Source organism: Mauremys reevesii, linkage group 18, assembly GCF_016161935.1.
Source record: "Mauremys reevesii isolate NIE-2019 linkage group 18, ASM1616193v1, whole genome shotgun sequence".
Lineage (NCBI taxonomy): Eukaryota > Metazoa > Chordata > Testudines > Geoemydidae > Mauremys > Mauremys reevesii.
Genome location: NC_052640.1, coordinates 30,293,827 through 30,317,265, shown reverse-complemented (window position 1 = coordinate 30,317,265; position 23,439 = coordinate 30,293,827). Strand labels below are relative to the sequence as shown.

At 52.8% G+C, this 23,439-nt stretch overlaps 1 protein-coding gene across 5 annotated transcripts in view; it reads left to right on the top strand.

Annotated features, from left to right (window-relative positions):
* The window catches only part of THOC5 (THO complex 5), a 33,337-nt gene extending 10,197 nt beyond the window's left edge, over positions 1–23,140 (top strand). For all 5 annotated transcript variants that reach the window (XM_039505465.1, XM_039505469.1, XM_039505466.1 and 2 more), the window contains exons 7-20: positions 3,591–3,705; positions 4,341–4,473; positions 7,690–7,767; positions 8,184–8,224; positions 10,828–10,927; positions 12,164–12,272; positions 14,158–14,259; positions 14,760–14,856; positions 15,357–15,471; positions 16,393–16,496; positions 16,660–16,747; positions 17,466–17,581; positions 21,126–21,316; positions 22,902–23,140. In XM_039505465.1, the coding sequence (XP_039361399.1) occupies positions 3,591–3,705; positions 4,341–4,473; positions 7,690–7,767; positions 8,184–8,224; positions 10,828–10,927; positions 12,164–12,272; positions 14,158–14,259; positions 14,760–14,856; positions 15,357–15,471; positions 16,393–16,496; positions 16,660–16,747; positions 17,466–17,581; positions 21,126–21,316; positions 22,902–22,965 (1,453 nt within the window). In that variant the 3' untranslated portion in view covers positions 22,966–23,140. The remainder of the gene's footprint in view (positions 1–3,590; positions 3,706–4,340; positions 4,474–7,689; positions 7,768–8,183; positions 8,225–10,827; positions 10,928–12,163; positions 12,273–14,157; positions 14,260–14,759; positions 14,857–15,356; positions 15,472–16,392; positions 16,497–16,659; positions 16,748–17,465; positions 17,582–21,125; positions 21,317–22,901) is intronic.
* Positions 23,141–23,439: the final 299 nt, after the last annotated feature.

Below are 23,439 nucleotides of genomic sequence, written 5' to 3'. Positions count from 1 at the left end.
CAAGGCGCCGGAGCGTGTCCGTTTGCTCCCTCATTAACCCAAGCAGCGTTTGAGTCGCCTGCTGGTCTTCCTGCCGCCACCTGTCCTCCCGTTCGATGTGTGAGCGCTGGTGCTGACATAGGGTCTCCCTCCACTGTCTCTGCTCAGCCGCCTCGGCTCTGGAGCAGGCCATCAGTTCTGAGAACATGTCGTCCCTATTCGCCGCCTAATCTGCGCCAGCCTCTGTGAGGGGGATGGCGGGGCAGTTCGTGAAAGAGCCGCAGCTGTGTGATGGGAAAAAGGAAGTGATTTCCTTGAAAAGATACATGTTTGCGAACAGTGAACACAGTCTACTCAGTTTCTGTGAACAAGACCATACAGGGCACCTAGTCTCACGAGCTCTCAGGACAAGTTCGAGATTTCGGAAGACGCTTTCAGTGGCTGCGGTCTTGCACTGGAGATCGGACAAGCGGGGCGGTACAGCTGAATCCGTTTATCAGCCAGGCCTGGTAAGCCCTACACTATAGGCTGCTTAACAGTTAATGGGTAGCTGTGCCCTCCCGCAGAAGGCAATCTGGAAAGCATAAAGTCCAACCCTGTTCCAGCCCCTCGCGGCTGTGCCCGGGAAAGATCACTGTATGCTTTTCCTCTGCGGCCTCCAACACGTGCCTGTTGAACGAAGGTCTTTGCTATGCAAAGTAAAAGTCAAGCATTCACAATAGTAACAGTACACTAATTGCCCTACTTAGATGCAGCAGTCGCCGAACGACATTACCCTGAGGCGGGTCACTCGGAGAGAGAGAGAGGATGCTGCGGGAATCCCTGCACAGACCAGGACCGTATGCAGCCATGCTGGTGGAGGCAATGGTTCCGCTTTACGTGAGGATGGCCTGGCGCGGAAGAGTGTGCTTCCACGGAGCACCAAATAAGGCACCTCTCCCCAGGAACCTCCTGCGGAGGCTTTTCGAGCACCTCTACGAGACCTTCGTGGAAGTGACCGAAGAGGATTTCTATTCAATCCCTATATGTGTGGACCTTCTTTTTATATAGTTTTATATGGACAACTTTTTAGCTAGTTTTTATATAGTATATATTCCTGTTTTTTAAGAAATAAATGTTTCCATGTTTATAACACTTACCGACTGATCCTTCCCCTGATTCTGAGTCCGTGTTAACGGCCGGGGAGGGTTGGTAGGGGATCTCTGTGAGGGTGATGAAGAGATCCTGGCTGTCGGGGAAAGCGGTATTGTAAGCGCTGTCGCCTGCATCGTCCTCCACAAACCCTTCCTCATCTTCCCCATCGGCGAACATCGCCGAGGAACTGCCCCTCGACACTATCCCATCCTCAGAGTCCACGGTCACTGGTGGGGCAGTGGTGGCAGACCCACCTAGAATAGCATGCAGTGCCTCGTAGAAGTGGCATGTCTGTGGCTGGGCTCCGGAGCGTCCGTTTGCCGCTCTGACTTTTTGGTAGCCTTGTCTCAGGTCCTTGATTTTCACGCGGCACTGCGTTGTATCCCGGCTGTATCCTCTGAGTGCCATGGCTTTGGAGACCTTCTCGTAGGTCTTTGCATTCCATTTGTTGGAGCGCAGCTCCGAAAGCACAGACTCATCGCCCCACACAGCGATCAGATCCAGGACTTCCCAGTCTGTCCATGCTGGGGACCTCTTTCTATTCTGGGATTGCATGGACTCCTCTGCTGGAGAGCTCTGCATCGTTGCAGGTGCTGCTGAGCTCGCCCCGATGTCCAACCAGGAATTGAGATTCAAACTGGCCAGACAGGAAAAGGAATTCAAATTTTCCCGGGTCGTTTCCTGTGTGGCTGGTCAGAGAATCCAAGCTTGGACTGCTGTCCAGAGCGTCAACAGAGTGGTGCAGTGTGGGATAGCTCCCGGAGCTAGTAAGTTCGATTTGCATCCACACCTAGCCTACTTCGACATGGCCATGTCGAATTTAGCGCTACTCCCCTCGTCGGGGTGGAGTACCGAATTCGAACTAAAGAGCCCTCTAGGTCGAATTAAATGGCTTCCTGGTGTGGACGGGTGCACGGTTAATTCGAATTAACGCTGCTAAATTTGAATTAAAGTCCTAGTGTAGACCAGGCCTAAGTGAGGGCCTGTGTAAAACTGGCATTGTGGGGTTCCGTGTTTCTCGGTGGTTCCATTCCAAACAGCCTTAGCCTTTCTGTCAAAACTGTTTTTCTGATGGAAAATGGAGTTTTCCACAAAACAGAATTTTTCACAAAACAGCTCTGCTTTCCATGGGAAACCTCCATTTGTTTGGGGTGAAAGACTGAATCCTCAAAAGCTGAAATATGTTGATTCTGAAACGCTACTGCAGTGTGTAGTGGGAGCTGTAGTTTGGCTGCCTCATTCTTCTCAATGGGCCAGGCTCCCCAGTTGGACTTCATCCGCCATGATGCAAAACTGCTATGATACATGCCATCCCTCTTCAAGAGTGGAGACCATGGTACATCCTGGGATGTATAGACCAATCAAGGAGCCTGTATCGAGCAGAATGGTAGCAATGGACACCCAAAGTACAACTCCCATCAGACCCTGCGGTGGCATTTCCAAATCAAAATATTTTGATTTTCAGGCATTCTGTTTTTTGATGAAAAGAATCACAGGGGCGAAAGAACCGTTTTCTGATCAGCAGTTGTCCTCAGTTCACAATTAAAGGTGGTGAGGGGGGGTTTCAGCTCTTGGGCTCTGAGAGTCAAGCTGGTCTCTCTCTCTCTTTTATCAGAGCCAGTAGTAAAGGTTCTTTAGGCCAAATAAGTCCCTTAGTGATATGTGAAACCTCATTGTCCTCCATGGGTTTGCACAGCTATTATTGATAGGCACTTAATAAAAATTAAAAAACAAAACGCTTCTGATGACAGCACCTGATGGAAAAGACTTTCCTGTAGCTGTTTTAGCTCTGCAGGGCTAACAGACCCAAAAGCACCATGACTGTGCTTTGTCACTAAAGTCAGCAGTTGAGATGCTAATATGGGAGCAGATCTGGGGAGTAAGGAGAGGCCATTCGTATGTCATTTCTTTGAGTAGAAAAGCGCTTGGAATAAGTTGCTGTGTTTACTAAATGGCACATGTACTCTTCAAGTTTCTCTAGTTTCGCCTCAGTTTTATTTTCATAGATTCCAAAGCCAGAAGGGACCAGCTAGTCTGGAATGGAGTTTGGGCTGCTTTGGGCTGCTTCCACAGACAACCCAACTCTGAGAAGATCCATGTGGAGATCCCACTTCAACAGTTCTCTCTTAACAGATTCATGCTCTCTTGAACTCTCTTCAGAGTTGTTTTCAACTTTCCCAGTTTTCCAGCTCTGCTAAGTTTCTTGCTGTTTGTCTTCCCTTTCCCTTGGATTTTAATGAACTCTTCATTTATCACATCACTTCAGAGGCGACAGCAAGGTCAGATATTGATCAAAATAGGCTCTGAAGCTGACTTCAAAGCATAGAGTGACCTATCTCGGTTCAGGAGCCCCTGACGGTGGAATCAGGAGCTCTGGATCCTGAGGTTTAGAAATGCACCAACAGGGAGCAGAGATTCTGATCTGACATCTGTCTCTTGTGTGAACTCAGTGCTGTAAATGAGCTTCTCTTGTGCAGGCTGGCGGAGAAGTATAAGGAGTGTCTGGCCAACAAGGAGAAGATCCTGAAGGAGATAGAAGTGAAGAAGGAATATCTGAGCAGCCTCCAGCCCCGGCTCAACAGCATCATGCAGGTACTTCCTGAGCTTAACCCAGCACTCCTCTTTGCCTGGGAGACTGGCCGCTTGCAGTGAGAGTCTGTGTGTTTCCTGCTAGGTGGATCAGAGCCCCTTTGTGCTGGCCCTTGCCTGTCTGCCCTCTAACCCTCAGTTGTTGGGAGGTAGATGGTGTGGGGACAGGCTGTCTAAATCCACAGAAAAGGAGGTTCAGCGCACTGGGAGAATGGGGACTGAGGCTGTTCGGAGGTGTTGGAACTATTTCCTGCTCCTTTACCTGCGCTTCCAAATCCTCACAGGGCAAGGATTTCCTGTGCAATCTCATTGTGCAGCGGCCCCTGCCGAGGTGCTGGTAGAAGACTCATTAGATGGGACCTTCCATGGAGAGCAATTGTAGCTTCCTCCCCTTGCATCAGACTTGACTAGGAAGAGTGGGTGAAGGAGCCATTAGTCCTCCCCCTGTTACCCTGGTGGCTGCTGCTGAACACCCCAAGGATCGTCTCTGCCCAGAGGGTTGTGTGTGCTCCTGGCACAGGTTCCAGGTCTCCTGCACTGCAGCATAGAGCACAAACCACTCGGTGACTGGGCTGGTGTGCAAAGTATTCCAGTACTAATGATATGTGTGTGTGTGTGTATGATTTGTGTCCCGCCAGGCCTCCCTCCCTGTCCAAGAGTATCTCTTCATGCCTTTCGACCAGGCACACAAGCAGTATGAGACGGCTAGACACTTGCCACCACCTCTCTATGTTCTCTTTGTCCAAGCCAATGCCTATGGTCAGGCCTGTGGTGAGTATCAATGTCGGGGGAGTCGGGGTAAGGCGGTTGAGACAGCCTTCATTTGTGTCATTGAAAGCTGTGATCTGAGGGGTGTGGGGAGTCCATCCCCCATGGGCCACATTTCACAGCTGCCTGCAGAAAACCCTGCTGCTGCAAGACTCGTGGATAACTCTGTTTCATCCGATCCACTCTGCCTCCGCTGCTTCTGCACAGCCTGTGTAGCCACAACCTGGGAGCCAGCCTGACAAAGCAGCATCATTTGAGAACCTAATTTGTTTGGCTGCTGCGGCTGAATCCCTCCCACACTCCTCCTTTGAGAGCTCTTTTCAAACCTCTGCCCCCTCCAGCCCTGGTGGCCCACTCAAGGTGATCAGGGATTGTGGGCACTGTCGCAGTGACGGCTTTAAAGCCAGAAGCCCAACTTAGATATGCCACGTCAACAGCCCCCACAGTATGGCATTGGCACTTGGCACTCCTGCCTGTTGGGCTGTCGTGATCCAGGACCATTCGGAAAGGGCTGTCGAAGGCCATGTCTGCGCTGTTGGGAGAACAGCGACGTAGCTATGTTGGTGGAGCTATGCACATACCCCCGTGATGGAAGGGGTGTTTCCATTGGTGTCAGCCCTCCAGCACCCCAAGCAATGGAAGCATTCTTCTGTCAGCCTAGCTGTGTCTGCACCGGGGGTTAGGCCAATGGTGCTCAGAGGGGTGGGTTTTTCGCACGCTGAACGATGTAGCAGCCTGGCCCAGGCCTTACTGCTTGCTGGGTACGGCTTGGGAGATCAGCTCCTGCGTGGCTTCCTCTAGTGGGACAAAGCCTGTAACTTGTCAGGGAGACCTGGTCCAGGCAGAGCCTTGAAATTGACATGGCTCCCATCCCTTGTGTGGCTCGTGTGCAGTAAGGAGGTGATCCAATCCCTCGACTTACGAGGAGAGGCTGAGGGAACTGGGATTGTTTAGTCTGCAGAAGAGAAGAATATGGGGGGATTTGATAGCAGCCTTCAACTACCTGAAAGGGGGTTCCAAAGAAGATGGATCTAGACTGTTCTCAGTGGTAGCAGATGACAGAACAAGGAGTAATGGTCTCAAGTTGCAGTGGGGGAGGCTTAGGTTGGATATTAGGAAACACTATTTCACTAGGAGGGTGGTGAAGCACTGGAATGGGTTACCTAGGGAGGTGGTGGAATCTCCTTCCTTAGAGGTTTTTAAGGTCAGGCTTGACAAAGCCCTGGCTGGGATGATTTAGTTGGGGTTGGTCCTGCTTTGAGCAGGGGGTTGGACTAGATACCTCCTGAGGTCCCTTCCAACCCTGATATTCTGTGATTCTAAGTCCTCTGTCAAAGCACATGGGTTGGCAGCTCCCAGGAGAGCCCAGGCGAATGTCCTTGCTGACTGTGCCTTGGTCCGCTCCTGTAACTTCATCTGCCAGTCAAGGGGCCCCCTTCCTTGCCCAGCAAATTCACTGTCCCTGAGACTTGTTTAACTGTCATCTGCTTCTCAACACACACAGCCAGGGGATAGCACTTCTTTTTGTCACTCTTCCTCTCCCTTCTACCCCTCTGTCCCTCCCCTCCTTCCCGTCCTTTTCCGGCCCACCCCATTAGCTAACCTGAAACCCTCCTCCCAGGCAGGATGAGCACCTTTCTTCCCTTGCATCTGAGACCTGCCAGAAGCCTCCTTTGGAGCAGAAGCTGGTGGTTTTTAAAATTGCCAAATCCCTGCCCCCAGGTTTAGAGCTTCCTACAGCCCAGACAGGGCACAGCGTCGAACCCCAGTGTGTCGCCCTCTCTAATTCTCTGTGCAGTGCCTGGATACTGCGGTGATGGGCACCCTGAAAACCCCTAAGCCAATCCCACAGCTGAGCTCCTGGGGCTGAGACTCTAGGGATTGCCAGGCTAGAATGGACCCAAGGCCAATCTACTCCAGCGTCCTGTCTCCAAGAGTGGCCAGCACCAGGTGCTTCAGGGGAAGGCGTAAGAAGCCTGCAGTAGCAGATGTGGGATAATGGGCCCCCATATTAAGTCTCAACCTGATCTCTAATAGTTATGAGCAGGGGGTTGGACTAGATACCTCCTGAGGTCCCTTCCAACCCTGAGATTCTATGATTCTATGATCGATGTCCTGAAGCACCCAAAACTATGATTAATATAACTGGATATTCTTGTTATCCGTATACATGACCAGTCCTTTTTTTCTTGTCAACTGTCTGTAATGGGCCACTCTCTCCAAAAGTTATTTTTCCTCCCTTGGTATCCTGCTGTTAATTGATTTATCTCATCAGACTGACCTCACACTTGGTAAAGCAACCCCCTTCCTTTCATGTATTTATACCTGCTCCTGTATTTTTCACTTCAAGCATCTGATGAAGTGGGTTCTGGCCCATGAAAGCTTCTGCCCAAATACATTTGTTAGTCTCTAAGGTGCCACAAGTCCTCCTCGTTGTCCTTTTTTAGATTCTTGCCAAGTTCTTGGCCTCAACAACTTCAGTGGCAGTGAGTTCCATAGTCTTAATTAAATGTTGTGTGAAAAAGGATGTCCTTTGATCAGTTTTGAATTGTTCTTTTTACTCACTCCTTCCAATGGCTGACATGCAGAGATGTGCATGCCAAATGCTGCTGACCAGCTTTCCTCTCTTTCTTCTTGGGATGTCTCAGTTGAGGCTCCTCAGCCCAGATGCAGTTACCTGCTACAGCGATGAGCCTGGTAAAAATGCCTTGGTGGGTGTTGCATTGCACAAAATCCATTTAAAGCAGGATCACAACCCATCTGGCATTTTGCCCCTGATGTAGGGGATACCTGCATTTGGGGAATGGGGCGTATCGATGGAGGGTAACGTGAAACAATAATCGGAGTGGGAAATTTGTGATCCTCCTCGCCCCACAATGTCACTAGAGTGTCTGGATATCATTACTGCTGTGGAGAGGTGCACAAAGCATTGGATGGGAGGGTGATCTCACCACGGCTCTGGAGAATGCTTACAAACAAAATGTCTTGCACTGTGCCGCCGAGATGCAAGTGACGCTGCAGGTTCAGATCAGCTGCCCACTAGGCACTGAACCTGCCTGTTGCGAGTGGGGAAGAGGCTACAGAAGTAACTTGACTAACTCCTTGGCATCCTTGCTTCCAAGCCTGATGCCTCTCTAGGTGGCCGGCAGCAGCAACCTTCCCTTTAACTGCCTGGCTTCCTACCTCAAGATGTGCTGAATGGTGCTTTGCCCTCCACAGATAAGAAGCTGGCTGTGGCAATCGAAGGGAGTGTGGAAGAAGCCAAAGCCCTCTACAAGCCACCAGAGGACTCCCAAGGTAAGTTATAACTTGGTATCCCCACCTGCCTGCTGGGGCGGGGGGCGGGGGGTGGTGGAAGGACCCCAGGAGCAGTGTTGTTCTTGGGCAGGGCTTAACTCGCTCTATAGCTTCAATAGCCCTGGCTCGTCCCTCACACCCGACTCCCCCTCCTGGAGAGACAGGCTGCCGAGTGTGTAAGAGTCCCTCCCGCACTGCCCAGGGCACACGGGGCTCTCGGTACTGAGAGACTGTAAAGGGGCCAAAAGGCATGTAGGGCACCAGTGGGGCACCAGTGTCTCCCCAGGCAGTGCTGGGGCAGTGGGTCCCTGGGGCTTGCGGTGCCAGGGTACCTCCTGGTCACCGCGATGTTTGCACAGTCTCTCCAATGGATCCCTGCGCGTGGCTCTTGCTTATCCCTCTGTTTGCATGTGCAGATGACGAGAGTGATTCTGATGCTGAAGAGGAGCAGACCACGGTAAGGGACTAGCACGGCCCCAATATGGAAATTCTGGGGTCTACTCTACTCTCGCCTCACGGGGGTGGACCCACTTTTGTTTCTGCCAGTGAAGCATTGGATAGTGCTTAGAGTGGGGGGCTGAGTCTCTTCCCTGCTCTGCCGCTGATCCAATGTGTGACCTTGAGCAAGTCACTTCTCCTCTGGGCCTCAACGTGAAATAGGACCGACAATGCCACCTGTCACAGATCCACAGGGTCTAGTCCAGGGGTGACCAACCTGAGCCTGAGAAGGAGCCAGAATTTACCACTGTACATTGCCAAAGAGCCACAGTCATACGTCAGCGTCAGCTCCCCCACCCTACTCCCCGCGCCTCCCACCCACTGGCAGCCCTGCTGATCAGCTGTTTTGTGGCGTGTAGGAGGCTCGGGGCGGGGGAAGAGTGAGGCCACGGCAGGCTCAGGGGAGGGGGCGAGAAGGGGTGGGGTGGGGGCAGGGCCTGTGGCAGAGCCAGGGGCTGAGCAGTGAGCATCCCCTGGCACATTGGAAAGTTGGCGCCTGTAGCTCCAGCCCCGAAGTCGGTGCCTAGACAAGGAGCCGCATATTAACCTCCGAAGAGCTGCATGTGACTCCGGAGCCCCAGATTGGCCACCCCGTGCCCAGCCTGTAACCAGTCGCTTGGGAGTGATCCCTTTAGTGCACTGGGCCCCAAGGACTTACACTGTGTTCCTAGAGTATCTGCAGTGCCACTAGGCAGCCTTGCCAAACACAGGTGACGATTTCTTAGTCTCCTGGCCTCCAGAATTGGAAAATCCTTCAGTTAGCGTGGAGCGGGGCAGGCTGTGGAAAACCTCATTTATATCATTGATTTTAATCAGCTTTTCCATTTGTACTTCAGGGGGTTTTATGAAGAAAAGTACAACTTTATTGGTTGATATAACCATTAAAACATGTTGATTTACAACTAAATAGAGCCTGTGCACTAGATTTGGTATCTTTTTGTTATCTTGGGGGATAAATTGTAACTATATACATTTATTTAAGTAATTATATAGCTTAATAGTTTCAAATTCTTGTTAATTGTACATGTTTAGTATGTTAGAAAAGGGTGAATGACATATTGCTTATTCACTAGGTAATTCGCTTTTTGCTCCTGATTTGTGTCAGACTTCGTTAGGGTGGTAACCGGAATTTGCTGTTCTGTGTGTTTAATTAATCTAAGATTTATTTTTATTATACAAACCAACTTTTAAATGTTTTGGATACATAAACTTCTCTTATCAAAACAAGTTTCACATTTACAACTCAATAGGGATTAATCGTAGTCTGTGAATTACTTGATTATTTCAGGTCAGTCTGGAAAAATTTTCAGACATGCTGATAGGAAAGCGACTGGAGCTTAAGTTCCTACTCACCTCAGTCTCATAAAAAGGAGAGACCGTTTCCTACGTGACGGCTGTCCTTCAGACTTTCAAAACTAGTAGATTTCATTCCCTCCCTCCCTCCTCGTTTTTATTCCTTTTAAACCGGTTTACAAGAAAAACGTACTGTGATTGGAATAACATCAAAAAGAATCTGATTTCAAATAAAATGTAATTTCTTAAATTTTTTTTCTCTTTTTTCAAATAAAACCTCACCGGTTTTTTTCTACCCTGGTGTGGAGAGGCAAAGGGTAGAATTCACCCTGCCCAGCACTGCCATCTGTCCCTTTCTCCTGAGCCCCTGGGGTCCGTCTGACTCCGGAGGCGAGCTCTTAGCTCCCTGCCACCTTTCCCCTTTGTTCTCCAGCTCCAGGCCTTTGTTCTGCTTCTGCCTGCTTCCTCTTGGCTGTGGGTTGCTAGGTGTGAATGTCCTGGCTATTGGGGTTCCCTTTGCCTTTCCGGATCCTCCATTGATATGGGTCAGTTTCAGCCAGTCCTGACACACCCATTTACACACACACACCCCGACAGTTACATGGCCCAACACCTCCTGTCCCCTGCTCTGCCCCATGCTTTTTAACCCTTTATACTCCATGCATAGCAATGCAAAGCTCGGGGGAAACTGAGGCATGCAGAGGACTAATAAAAATATTACCAAAATCCTCCCTTTGTCACACCTCCCAAGGAGAGGATGTGAGGGTTAATGTTCTCAGAGCCCTTTTCATTTTCAATCCCTTTTCAAAGGCAGTGGGAGTTGAGCACCGAACTGCCCTCAGGGCCTTTGAAAACCTTCTCCGAGGAGGTTTGCATGACTGGGCTCTGTGTATGCTAGGCATTGCTCATTCCTCATAGGGTTCAGGTTCTTAGTGCTGTGGCAGAAGGTGCACACCGAGTACGGGCAGTCAGACGTGCAGATGCTATCGGAGAGAGCACTCAGCAGCTCCTGAGATCTCACCCCGATTACCCTTTGTGGACTTGACAAGTCACAGCTCTGTGCCTCAGTTTCCCTATCTGTAAATTCCCTACCTGGCATCCAGGATGCTGCATGGAGTAGTTATAATTAAGTTACTGTGTAAGTGCTAAGCATTGTTTTGCCTGCAAAAGACAGAGAAGCTTGCCCCATTTGCCATCAGCACGTCGCCATGGGGTGGGAAGAATGTGACATGTTTTCAGGCACTGTGATTTTGCTCTCCCCTGCTGCAGAAGCGTCGCCGCCCCACGCTGGGTGTGCAGCTAGATGACAAGCGCAAGGAGATGCTGAAGAGACACCCCCTGTCTGTTACCATTGACCTCAAGTGCAAAGGTACAAGGGCATTAGACACTGAGAGTCGGGTTCTGATCTCGGTGTAAATCCATTGACTTCAGTGAGCCATTGGATGTACACCTGGGCCTGTGAGATCAGAATGTGGCCTGAAGGGTCGAGTTTCAAAGATCCACCTGGGGGTGAGTCACAAGAGCCCCCCCTGTGTGACTGAGCAATGATCTTCGTGGCAGGTCGGCCCAGAGTGAGCCAAACCATTCCATGTAGGCGGTGGGGGACAAAGACAAGTGAACTCCAACTGTGGTACTGGTGGAGTTGCCAGAGCACCCTGGCGCAGCTGTTCTGGGGAGGGAAACTCGTCTGGCTTCCCACTGTGTGGTATTCTCATGCCCTCTGGATGGGCCGGGGCGTTTGGTCCTCGGTAGTCCCTAGGCAGTTCTTTGTTTGCCCCTCTGCTCTCAGGCACAGGGGAGCAGGGTTTTATCTGTCAGTTCTGAGAACATAGAGCCATTGGTGCAAAAATCAGGGCCCTCTGGCTGTGCCTTTTGGCCTCTGCACCAGCAGCTCTGCGCCCCCAGGCTCATGTGGAAGCACTTGGCTCTGCCTCCTCCAGCAGAAACGCCTCTACATGGGGCTTGGCCAGGGAGAGGGGTTCCTTGGCCACGTGTTGCACGCTTCTCACATATGTAGGATCCCCAGGGTAGCAGTAGGGCCTACAGCTGTCCAGTCTCAGGCTCTGGATCTTGTCCTGTTGCACAAGCCAAGCAGGATGAGCCTGGTCAGTACTTGGCTGGGGAAGCTCCATGGAAAAGCGGTGCTGGGAGTTCGGCAAGGGGCACCGCTTTGCTTTGAGACAGCATTGCCCCAGCGCTCTGGCCTGAGGCCAGGGGATCAGACTGTCTTTCCGAGGAGACCTAGAACCACCTGTACTTAGTCAAGATCCTCAGCACATCTCGTTAGAGAAGGGGTGTTAAGCCCAGTGGCCTGGCCAGATCCCAGGGGGGGATATTGTATGCTGCCCCTGCACTTCCCGTTCACCTGGATCACTGACTCCCCTATTCAAGTTTCCTTCCCCTGATTTCTAGCTTAGAATTGTACATAGTTCCCCCCATTTGGTGTCAGTGTCTACATCTGCCCAGTCAGCAGCCACGTGAGCCAGTGAAAGTGGTATGGGCTTTCTGCTCCTCTTGATAGTTTTCTTCCTTTCTTCTCTGCCCGGCTCCTTCATCCCCACAAATGGCTTTGCTTTCCCACCCCATCGCCAATGTCACCGCACAGACGACAGCGTGCTCCACCTGATCTTCTACTACCTGATCAACCTCAATGTCATGACAGTGAAAACCAAAGTGACCACTGCTACGGAGATGACCACGCCCATCAGTGCTGGGTAAGCTGAGTCCGCGGAGGTGTCAAGGCCAAATCTGTTCCCAGTCCTGCATTGGGGATGGAATTTGTCTGGCATTGATCTCACCACAGAGGAGCTGCTGTCCTCAGCGTTCACTGTTCAAAGTGACCCTCCAATATCCCGTGCCAGGCAGCCCACGTGCCAGGCTTGACTGGCGTTGAGCACGGCAGAGTGCGTAGCAGGACTCCTTCCCCTGACCTCTCTGAGAAGGGAAGGCTGTTGTCAGGATGTGCCTCACTCCTCCCTTACAAGCTACTTTCAGTTGAAATGCTGCCTGCATTTCTCATCCTGCCTCGGCTTGAGCAGCCCGGCAGAGCTTGGACCTGGGCTTTATCTCAGCCTTCCCCGCACGAGGCGCCTACCAGCAGGGAGAGCTGTAGGCTTGAAAATCCTCCTGAGCGAAGCAGTTGGCCGCATTGCTCATGCAGCGTCCTTCCCTTCAGCAAGGGGGACCCATCCCGCAGCCCTTTGTTGGCCAGCCGCCAGGGGGATGCAGCTGTTCACTCAGCTCCAGTTCGGGGGAGGTTGGGGCGGGGCACGGTGCAGCGGGCTGAGTCGTTGGTACAGAGACAGAGTCCTTCTCTAATCTCATTTATCCCCTGCAGTGAGACTGAGGGATCAGGGTAAAGGGAGATGGTCACGTGGGAAAACAAATCTGCTCCCCTTGGAGTGCCGCGTGTCTGCTGCTGCAGCCAGCGGGCCCAGATTAATAGGTTAGTGCCCAGGCAGAGGAGGAGCTGGGGCATCTCATCTGCTTGTCGCATTTAATTACCATCTTGCAGATGAATAGTTTCCTTCCCTTCCCCAGGCCTGTGTCTGGCACTCTCCCTCCACCTCCTTGTTCTGCGGGTCACCTTGTCTCAAGAGCCGTGGATAATGCCTTCTGCCGGAGAACCCATCCAAGTTTGATTAGTGTGAGAACTGGGCTGAAACTGCAGCTGCAGAAACCTGCCCTGGACATTAATTCAGCAGAAGATGCCCAGTTCTGAAGGAGCTCCAGGGATGAGATGGGAAGTGGGGGCTGTTTGTCTGTGCACCTCATAGCGTGAGCTTCCGCGTGGCAGTGGACAGGCCCCCTGGCTTGGAGAGCTTTCTCCATGGCAGTGCCCCCTTGCTGGCCAGGGGCAGGGAAGAGCGGTGTTCCTGCACGGCAGGGGCCCCCGCCTTGCCAGCTGGGGGGAGGGGGTTTCCTGTGCAGCAAATGCTTCCTCCACTGGAGTCATAGCTGGCAGCAGGCTGCCTGCAGACTCTCCCAGCTCGGTCCTTTGTTGCCTGCAGCTGCCCTTCACCAACTTGCCTCTCCGCCTCAGGGCCCCATGTGCTTTGCAGCAAGCTGGCCCTGTGTTCTGCAGCAGGCATCCTGTGCCCCTCGGGGCGTGGTGCGGATTCTGTGGCAAGTGCAGACACCTTTCAAACAAGGTTTCTGTGGCATGGTGTGATCAGCCAGCTGCCCCTCTTGTCTGCGGGGAGATTAGTAGTAATTTCTTTTACACCAGCCCTGCAGTTTGTTTTCAGCAGGCCACAGATTGGCCATCTTTAAGTTTCAGAGTCAAACCATTCAGATGGCTTGGTGGTAGCTCGCCCCTCTCAGCTGCTCCTCCAGGTTCCCGCAAACTCGTCCCATCAGTGCATCGGGTTACACGCGGGTCGTGTTTTCACAGTTATCGCTACAGCCGGGCAAGGAGACAGCCTTCAGGAAAAGGAGATTCTGGATCCCAGTTCTACGGCCAGGGGGGAAATCCGTGGCTGTGGGGCCCTGCTTGAAATGGGCTTCATCCATGGCCAGTGCACTCTGCTCTTAATGATCCCAAAGAGCACTGTCATTTTGGAAACGATGTGGCTGACATTAGGCTTCCCTGTCCCCCAGAGATCTGCTGTCTCCAGGCTCCCTGCTGAACTGCCTGTATCCTGGGGATCATGGGAAGAGAACTCCAAATCCAGCCAACCAGTTCCAGTTCGATAAAGTTGGGTGAGTCGGCTGTATATCTGCCCCTGCCCTTTGTCATGTCCAGCTTGGCCCATGGAGGCCAGGCAGGCAGGGCAGCCTAGAGCAGGCGACCAGCGTGCTTGCGTCGTTCCCATCATGACGTGGGACCTAAAGGGCTTCTGTTGCCAGCGTGCGCTCTGGGGAAGCTCTCTAGCCCAGGACGCCTGGGGCAGCCAGGCCAAATGGCAATACCCAACACTCAGGCTGGGCTGCTGCTTCCAGGACAGCTGGGTGATACGGTGGCTTGTCTATAATGGAAGCCTTGTTTAGCTGGGAAAAGAACTCGGGTACCTGGAGTTCGGGTCTCAGATGCCTGTCCCTTTGGGTGTGCATGGCTGCATCAGGAGCTGGAGTCATACTGCTGGTCAGTGTTGGGGAGATGGGTCTGTCTGCTGTTTCAGGCACTCAGGTCTGGCTCTCTCACGTCGGGGAGACCCTCCCATCCTGCGTGGCATTGCGATATTTTCCTTTTGTCTCCTAAGCATCCTGACCCTGAGTGATTACGTGACAGACCTGGGGCACCCCTACGTGTGGGTGCAGAAGCTGGGTGGCCTGCATTTCCCCAAAGACCAGCCTCAGGTATATCGGAGGCACAGCCTCTGGAAAGCAAAGCCCTAGCAATGGAAGGTGTTTCCTGAGGCCCTGCCAGGCTCTTGTCCCCTCTGCTCTACCCGGGGATCTGAAGCCAACCGTTGCCATTCTTTTAGCTTTGGTGGCTACTGCAGTATCACATGGCAGTCACTCCTGAGCTCAGGAATCTAACTGCAGCTTTAGGGGCTGAATTGGGGCAGGGACAGGCTGGTGTTTCCACAGTCTGGCTCGGCCATGGCCCAGCCTTGTTGGTTTGGTGGGAGCCAAATCGAGCTCCTCTTCCCAAGTGGGAGTTCATTTCCTTCAGGCTAATTAGATGGAGGGGGATGGGCATGTTCCAGAAAGTAACCAGGGGGAAATGTATTTTCCCGGTGTGCTGGGCACTGTGGAATACTGTGCTCAAGGGATTCCAACACAACCAGCTGTCGGCCCCTGCTAGTGGGTGAGGAAGGAAATCCAGGCTCTAGATCAGTCCTCCTTGTCCGCAGCACACAGTGACCGCAGATAACTCGCTGAGTGCCAGCCACATGGAGATGACTATGAAGTTGCTCAGGACGAGGCTGCAGTCCCGCCTGGCTCTCCACAAGCAGTTTGCTTCACTTGGTAAGGACACCGCATCCTCCCAGTGATCTCCCTCCTCCCCTGAGCATAGACCATTGGCCATCAGAGCAGGGTTGTCCATTTGAATCCTGTTTAGAAGAGGTGACAGTAATGTTTCCTTGAAGGGATTCCATGGCTCTCCGCAGGCAGAACTCCCATGCTCCCTTGTCCTTTCTGCAGACACAGTACACGGCTCCTGCTTTCAGAACAGGAAAGTGAGACTCTGGTCCCTGCAGTGATTGTCTCTGACCCCCTCTTGTTGGAGCTCTGTTTACAGTGGCTCTGTACAGATGGCCCCGTGGGTGTCTCCTGGTGGCCAGATCAAACTCCTCGTATACCCAGTGGAAGGTTGGTCTAACTGGCCAGTGCTGCAAGTTCCACCTGGCTTCAGAAAGTCCAGCTCTTCTTTCTGCCTTTGGTGCTGTCACCAGCCGTGAAGGCTCTGCAGATAGAGTGTAGCTGGCAGTTTTACTGATCATGTGTGAGGCAGGCTTTGCTTCGGCTCGCTCGCTCCCAGCAGCTGGATTGGGCTGCGTTCACTCTGCCCTCTAACACCGTGCTGGGAATCAGTTGGGCACGTGGAGGGAGCTGAGTTGCTCCCCTCACAGCCTGCACTTTGCCGAAGTTTCTCCTGTCCATGTGCAGACGTGCCCCACCCTGCCCAGCCTGTGGGCTCTGGAGGGATCACGGCACAGGCTGGTGAGCTGCCGGATGCTCTCGCGTGCCCCTCTATTCAGTGTCTGTAGACATCAACTTCAACTAAAGAGGCCCATGGACTCCAGATTTGACTGTACCTGAGCTTCTCCCCCCCCACCACTTCTCCCATCCCCCGGTTCTGTCTTGATTGTCCCAGACAGTGGTAGTGGGGTTTGATCCTGCCTGTGGGGTTCAGTGCTGCTCAGCTGGCTTTGTCGTTGCTTTCAGAGCATGGCATCGTGCCCGTCTCCAGCGAGTGCCAGCATCTCTTCCCTTCCAAGGTCGTGTCGCGCTTGGTGAAGTGGGCCGCGCTCCCCTACGAGGATTACCTGGTAGGTGCAGATGCCTTAGGTGCAGCGCCAGAGCAAGGGACCAGCTTCAGCTCCCCACGCTCCCCGTTCCCCATGGCAGAAGCAAATCAGTAACCCTGCACTTTCCCGTCCTCGGTGCCCAGGCTGCAGATCTGAGCACACAGCTTTGTTTATCCCCCTGCAGGAGCTGTCCTACACCAAAGACGTCGTGGAGGCTGGCTTAGCTGAAGACACTCACCTCTATTATACGGCACTGGTAGAGAGAGGAACAGGTGGGTGCGTTTCCCTTCCTTTGGTCTCCAGCTCCAGGGCGTGCTGCATGTGGCTTCCCTTGTTCCCTCTGACATGACACTCAGAAGCAGCCAGTGGGACATGCACCCCTCAAGCCTGATGGTCCTTGAAAGGCTGAGACGTCACTAGCAGGTGTCAGCAGCAGAAGTTGTTGGGACAGTTAGATCAGTGGGTCTCAACCTTTGTGGACAGCTGTGCCCTTTCACTAGACAGTGGCCCCGGGGGGATCTGCCGTTGTTCCTCCCCCAGTAAGTGATTGGTGTGGGCTCTTCTAGACTTTGACTTCAGCCAGCGCACAGCTTCAGTCTGCCATCTGGGGGCCTGACAAAGATGGCTGCCCTCGTCCCTCGCTCGGCTGGCACCCTGGGTCCTCCCTGGAATGCTGGGAGGCATAACCATGCCTGGAAGCTACGCTGGCTTTCTTTCCATCATTGCCTCCCTGACAGGTACCGAAGTCGTTCTCCAGAATGCTCTGGCTCTGTCACTGAGTGGCTGGTTGGGGGAGACAGAGTCCTCCCAGGCCATCAACCTAGATTCCGAAAATCAGATCCAGTGTGCTGGAAACAAGCCAAACTGGATGAGAGGGGTAGGGAGCTGCCCATTGGCTTGAGAGCTGTGCCAGGGCCATGTGCATCCCTGAGGGCTGGGGAGGTTCAGGGGTAGTGTGTAATCCTAGATCTCTTCCTTTGCACGTCTCAGCCAAACTCCAGGCAGCTGTTGTGCTGAATCCAGGCTACTCTTCCATGCCACCCATCTTTAACCTGTGTCTGAACTGGAAAGGGGAGAAAACCAATAGCAACGACGACAACATTCGGGTAAACTGGAGGGGAGGGGGAGAGGAGTCCTTTCACTGGGTCAGATCTAATGTGGTTTGGAAGTGCCAGAGCCACTGCTGTGTGATGCCAGTCACTGGCCTGTTGGAAGGAGTAGATCAGCAGGCACGGCAGAGGCCGGGGGGTCAATGGGCCATGGAGTCTGAACTCCTCTCTCGCCTTTTGGGAGGTAGCCTGGCTGAAGCATCTTGGTAGCAACTGTACCGGGCCTGCTGAGGAGGGATGGGGGCGGACGGAGAGATCTTGGGTTTCCGGGGGTGTCGAGCCAGCCCCTTCACCATAAAGCAAGGTTCCTGCAGCAGATGGGGGGGGTCCCTGGAGGAGACACTTTGCAAGCAGGCTGGCTAACCTAGTGAAGAGGGCTTTAAACTAGGTTCACTGGGGGAAGGAGACCAAAGCCCTGAGATAAGTGGGATATCAGGAGGAAGCACAAGCAGGAGAGCGCGAGAGGGGAGGACTCCTGCCTTATAGTGAAAAAGCAGGACGATCAGCGAGTTATCTTAAGTGCCTATACACAAATTAAAGAAACCTGGGAAACAAGCAGGGAGAACTGGAAGTCCTGGTGCAGTCAAGGAATTATGATGTGATTGGAATAACAGAGACCTGGTGGGATAAATCACGACTGGAGTACTGTCATGGATGGGTATAAACTAGGGGTCCTCAATGCAGTGCCTGTGGGCACCATGGCGCCCGTCGGGGCATCCAAGTGTGCCCGCATACTGGTTGGCAGACAAGCATCCACCAAAATGCTGTTGACAAGCTGCGTCATCCAGAGGCGTCGCCGCCGAAATGCTGCCGATTTTTTGCAGTATTTTAGCGGCGACGCCTCTGGATGGCGCTGCTTGTCAGCAGCATTTCGGCGGCGACACCTATTGACGTTGCTGCTTGTCAGTGGAATTTCGGCAGATGCTCGTCCGCCGCCACGGTCCTCCATGGCTCGTCATCTGGCGAAGGTTGGGGACCACTGATATAAACTGTTCAGGAAGGACAGGCAGGGCAGAAAAGGTGGGGGAGTTGCGTTGTATTTAAGAGAGCAGTATGACTGCTCAGAGCTCCAGTATGAAACTGCAGAAAAACCTGAGAGTCTCTGGATTAAGTTTAGAAGTGTGAGCAAGAAGGGTGATGTCATGGTGGGAATCTGCTATAGATCACCAGACCAGGGGGATGAGGTGGACGAGGCTTTCTTCCGTCAACTAACAGAAGTTACTAGATCACAGGCCCTGGTTCTCATGGGGACTTCAGTCACCCCGATATCTGCTGGGAGAGCAATACAGCAGTGCACAGACAATCCAGGAAGTTTTTGGAAAGAGTAGGGGACAATTTCCAGGAACCAACTAAGGGCAGAGCTCTTCTTGACCTGCTTCTCACAAACAGGGAAGAATCAGTAGGGGAAGCAATAGTGGATGGAAACCAGGGAGGCAGTGACCATGAGATGGTCAAGTTCAGGATCCTGATACAAGGAAGAAAGGAGAACAGCAGACTATGGACCCTGGACTTCAGAAAAGCAGACTTTGACTCCCTCAGGGAACTGATGGGCAGGATCCCCTGGGAGAATAACATGGGGGGAGAGGAGTCCAGGAGAGCTGGCTGTATTTTAAAGAATCCTTATTGAGGTTGCAGGAACAAACCATCCCGATGTGTAGAAAGAATAGTAAACATGGCAGGTGACCAGCTTGGCTTAACAGTGAAATCCTTGCTGATCTTAAAACACAAAAAAGAAGCTTACAAGAAGTGGAAGATTGGACAAATGACCAGGGAGGAGTATAAAAATATTGCTCAGGCATGCAGGAGTGAAATCGGGAAGGCCAAATCACACTTGGAGTTGCAGCTAGCAAGAGATGTTAAGAGTAACAAGAAGGGTTTCTTCAGGTATGTTAGCAACAAGAAGAAAATCAAGGAAAGTGGGGGGCCCCTTACTGAATGATGGAGGCAACCTAGTGACAGAGGATGTGGAAAAAGCTAGTGTACTCAATGCTTTTTTTGCCTCTGCCTTCACGAACAAGGTCAGCTCCCAGACTGCTGCACTGGGCAGCACGGTATGGGGAGGAGGTGACCAACTCTCTGTGGAGAAAGAAGTGGTTTGGGACTATTTAGAAAAGCTGGATGAGCACAAGTCCATGGAGCTGGATGCGCTGCATCAGAGGGTGCTAAGGGAGTTGGCAAACGTGATTGCAGAGCCATTGGCCATTATCTTTGAAAACTCATGGCAATTGAGCGAGGTCCCAGATGACTGGAAAAAGGCTACTGTAGTGCCCATCTTTAAAAAAGGGAAGGAGGAGGATCCGGAGAACTACAGGCCAGTCAGGCTCACCACAGTCCCTGGAAAATCATGGAGCAGGTCCTCAAGGAATCAATTCTGAAGCACTTAGAGGAGAGGAAAGTGACCAGGAACAGTCAGCATGGATTCACCAAGGGCAAGTCATGCCTGACTAACGTCTAGTTGGCAGCCAGTATCAAGCGGAGTGCCCCAAGGGTTAGTCCTGGGGGCTGGTTTTGTTCAATATCCTCATTAACGATCTGGAGGATGGTGTGGACTGCACCCTTAGCAAGTTTGCAGATGACACTAAACTGGGAGGAGTGGTAGATATGCTGGAGGGTAGGGATAGGATACAGAGTGACCTAGACAAATTGGAGGATTTGGTCAAAAGAAATCTGATGAGGTTCAACAAGGACAAATGCAGAGTCCTGCACTTAGGACGGAAGAATCCCATTCACTGTTACAGACTAGGGACCGAGTGGCTAGGCAGCAGTTCTGCAGAAAAGGACCTAGGGGTTACAGTGGACGAGAAGCTGGATATGAGTCAACAGTGTGCCCTTGTTGCCAAGAAGGCTACTGGCATTTTGGGCTGTATAAGTAGGAGCATTGCCAGCAGATCGAGGGATGTGATCATTCCCCTCTATTCAACATTGGTGAGGCCTCATCTGGAGTACTGTGTCCAGTTTTGGGACCCACACTACAAGAAGGATGTGGAAAAATTGGAAAGTGTCCAGTGGAGGCAACAAAAATTATTAGGGGGCTGGAGCACAGGATTTATGAGGAGAGGCTGAGGGAACTGGGATTGTTTAGTCTGCAGAAGAGAAGAATGAGGGGGGATTTGGTAGCTGCTTTCAACTACCTGAAAGGGGGTTCCAAAGAGGATGGAGCTAGACTGTTCTCAGTGGTAGCAGATGACAGGACAAGGAGCAATTGTCTCAAGTTGCAGTGGGGGAGGTTTAGGCTGGATATTAGGAAACACTATTTCACTAGGAGGGTGGTGAAGCACTGGAATGGGTTACCTAGGGAGGTGGTGGAATCTCCTTCCTTAGAGGTTTTTAAGGTCAGGCTTGACAAAGCCCTGGCTGGGATGATTTAGTTGGGTTTGGTCCTGCTTTGAGCAGGGGGTTGGACTAGATACCTCCTGAGGTCCCTTCCAACCCTGATATTCTATGATTCTGTGACTGCCCATGGTGCAGAAAGGGAAAGTAACGAGTGATCAGCTGGCCAGGGTTCCTCATGAGACTGATCCCACCCCCCCGGCTCTTGCAGGCAATGGAGAGCGAGGTCAATGTGTGCTACAAAGAGCTGTGCGGGCCAAAGCCTGGCTACCAGCTCCTGACCAATCAGCTGCAGCGCTTGTGTGTCGTGCTGGACGTCTACCTGGAAACAGAGTCCCACGACACCAGCGTGGAAGGGCCCAAGGAGTTCCCCCAGGAGAAGATGTGCCTGCGTCTTGTCAGGTGAGGACCCAGCCCGCTGCCAGGAAGCCTTGGGGAGCGGGCAGAGGGCTGCACTGGAGCCAGTGCAGACACACACAGGGACCATACGTAGCTCTCTGGCCAGCAAGACTCCATGTGGGGGACATACCAGGGAGGTAAACAATTAATATGAAGTGAATCAGAGGCCGTCTAATGAGGTAGTTTCTAGAGCTGCACTGTTCCCTGGAATGTGCAGCTCTGCAGATCACTTCCCTCCCACCTTACACTTGATACCAGCTGAGCATCACTTGAAGCATCTTGTTTGCTGCCTGCAGAGATCTCTTCCCCCACGCCCATGAGCAGGCGGTTCCCCCTGCCCCCGGCTTCTCTCTGCTGCGGTTGGCATGTAGAACACGTCCACCCAGGAGCGAGATCAGCCAATGCCATTTACTCCGTTTTCCAGGCCTTGATGTTTGAGGCTGATTTCTCTCCTCCCCGCCACCCCCTCAACTGATCTTCCCCATGCAGGCCCTTGATTGATTCCTGCACCTGAGCTGTCGAGATCCTGGGCAGAGCCATTCAGCGTGGTGACCTGTGAGCTGAGGCTCTTGTTTCTCTAGTAGCTGCCCCGGCTCTTTGCCATGGCGTGGCATAGACGGCAGCTGCTCCTTGCCAAGAAGTCCCTCCTGGGCTCATCCACACGTGCTGGTCTGGCCCTTAACCATGAGTGACTGACCTTAAATGGTGCCTCCCCGTGGTCTGTCCTGCCCCTAGGTGGAAGCTCCTCCCCCACCCCTCAGAAATGGGCTATCAGGAGCATCCCCCTGGTCGGGGGTCTCCTGCTGAACCCACCACACACACCTCATTCTAACAAGCAGGTTCTCCTGCTCTGGCAGGGGCCTCTTGCCATTTTATCCCTTTCTTTGAGCACTGGACTAATGCTCACCAATCGCCCCCGTCCATCTTCAGCCAAAGAACAGTCGCTGGGCAAGCTCCCCCCAATAGTGCTGCCGTTCCAGTCCCAGCATCCTCCCAGTCTCTCTGCCCTGCAGATCCCTGGCCAACTTGAGCAACTACTTACTGCTTTTGAGCCTAATTGTCCTGGCAGTTTTACACTGGGGCAAATGGCTCTTGGAATGAGGCTGTGACACTCCCTGCAGTAGACACTCTGAATGAGGCTCCGCCGTTAGGCTCCTGGTTTGTTTCCTCTGCACCCATACTTGAGATCCCCCCTCCATTGAAAGGTCTAGTGCAGGGCTTCTCAACCAGGGCTCCGGGGCCGCCTGGCGGGGTCTTGAGCAGGTTTCAGGGGGTTCGCCCAGCAGGGCCAGGGCAGACAGCCAAAGCCCCACCGCATGGGGCTGAAACCCAGGGCCCTGAGCGCTGCCACCCAGGGCTGAAGCCAAAGCCTGAGTAACTTAGCTTCATGGGGCCCTGGGCAATTGCCCTGCTTGCTAACCCTTAACGCCAGCCCTGGCTTGTAGATGCAGAAAAGCAGTTCCTGTGGCACAGGTGGGCTGTGGAGTTTTTATAGCATGTTGGGGGCCCTCAGAAAGAAAAAGGTTGGAACCCCTGGTCTAGTGCATACTGCAGCCTCACCTCCCCGCTCTGTCATCTCCTCTTGCAGGGGGCCCAACCGGATGAAGCCATTCAAGTACAACCATCCTCAGGGGTTCTTCAGTCACCGCTGACCCCATCACCCGGATGAGCTCCCACAGCACCTGAATCTCCATGCCACCGTTGTTCTCAGCTGGTTGGGGATCAACCACATCCCCCAGCAACCTCTCCTGCCCCTCCATGCAGCGCTCCCATTCCCGCGTTGCTTCCCAGGGGTGTTCGAAAGTATTAAATTCTAGATGAAGAAAAGTCTCTGATCAGTGTGTGTGATGCCAGCTGCACCTCAGTGGGTGGATCTGGCCCGGCTGAGGGGAGCGGCTGGATCATTGCTAGCGATGCCTATTAAGGAGCTATGCTCGCAGCTTCTCTAAAGGGTCCCGGGTGGATGTCCCAGGGGCGTGGCTCAGCAAATAGCCCGTAAAGAGAGGCAGCTCCGAGGCTTCTGCGCAAGGGACACAGACATGATGGAGGAGATGTCATTGGACTGTCATTCCCTTGTTCTCTGTGCCCATGCAGGCCTTTTGCCCCTCTGTCCTGCCCTTCTGCTG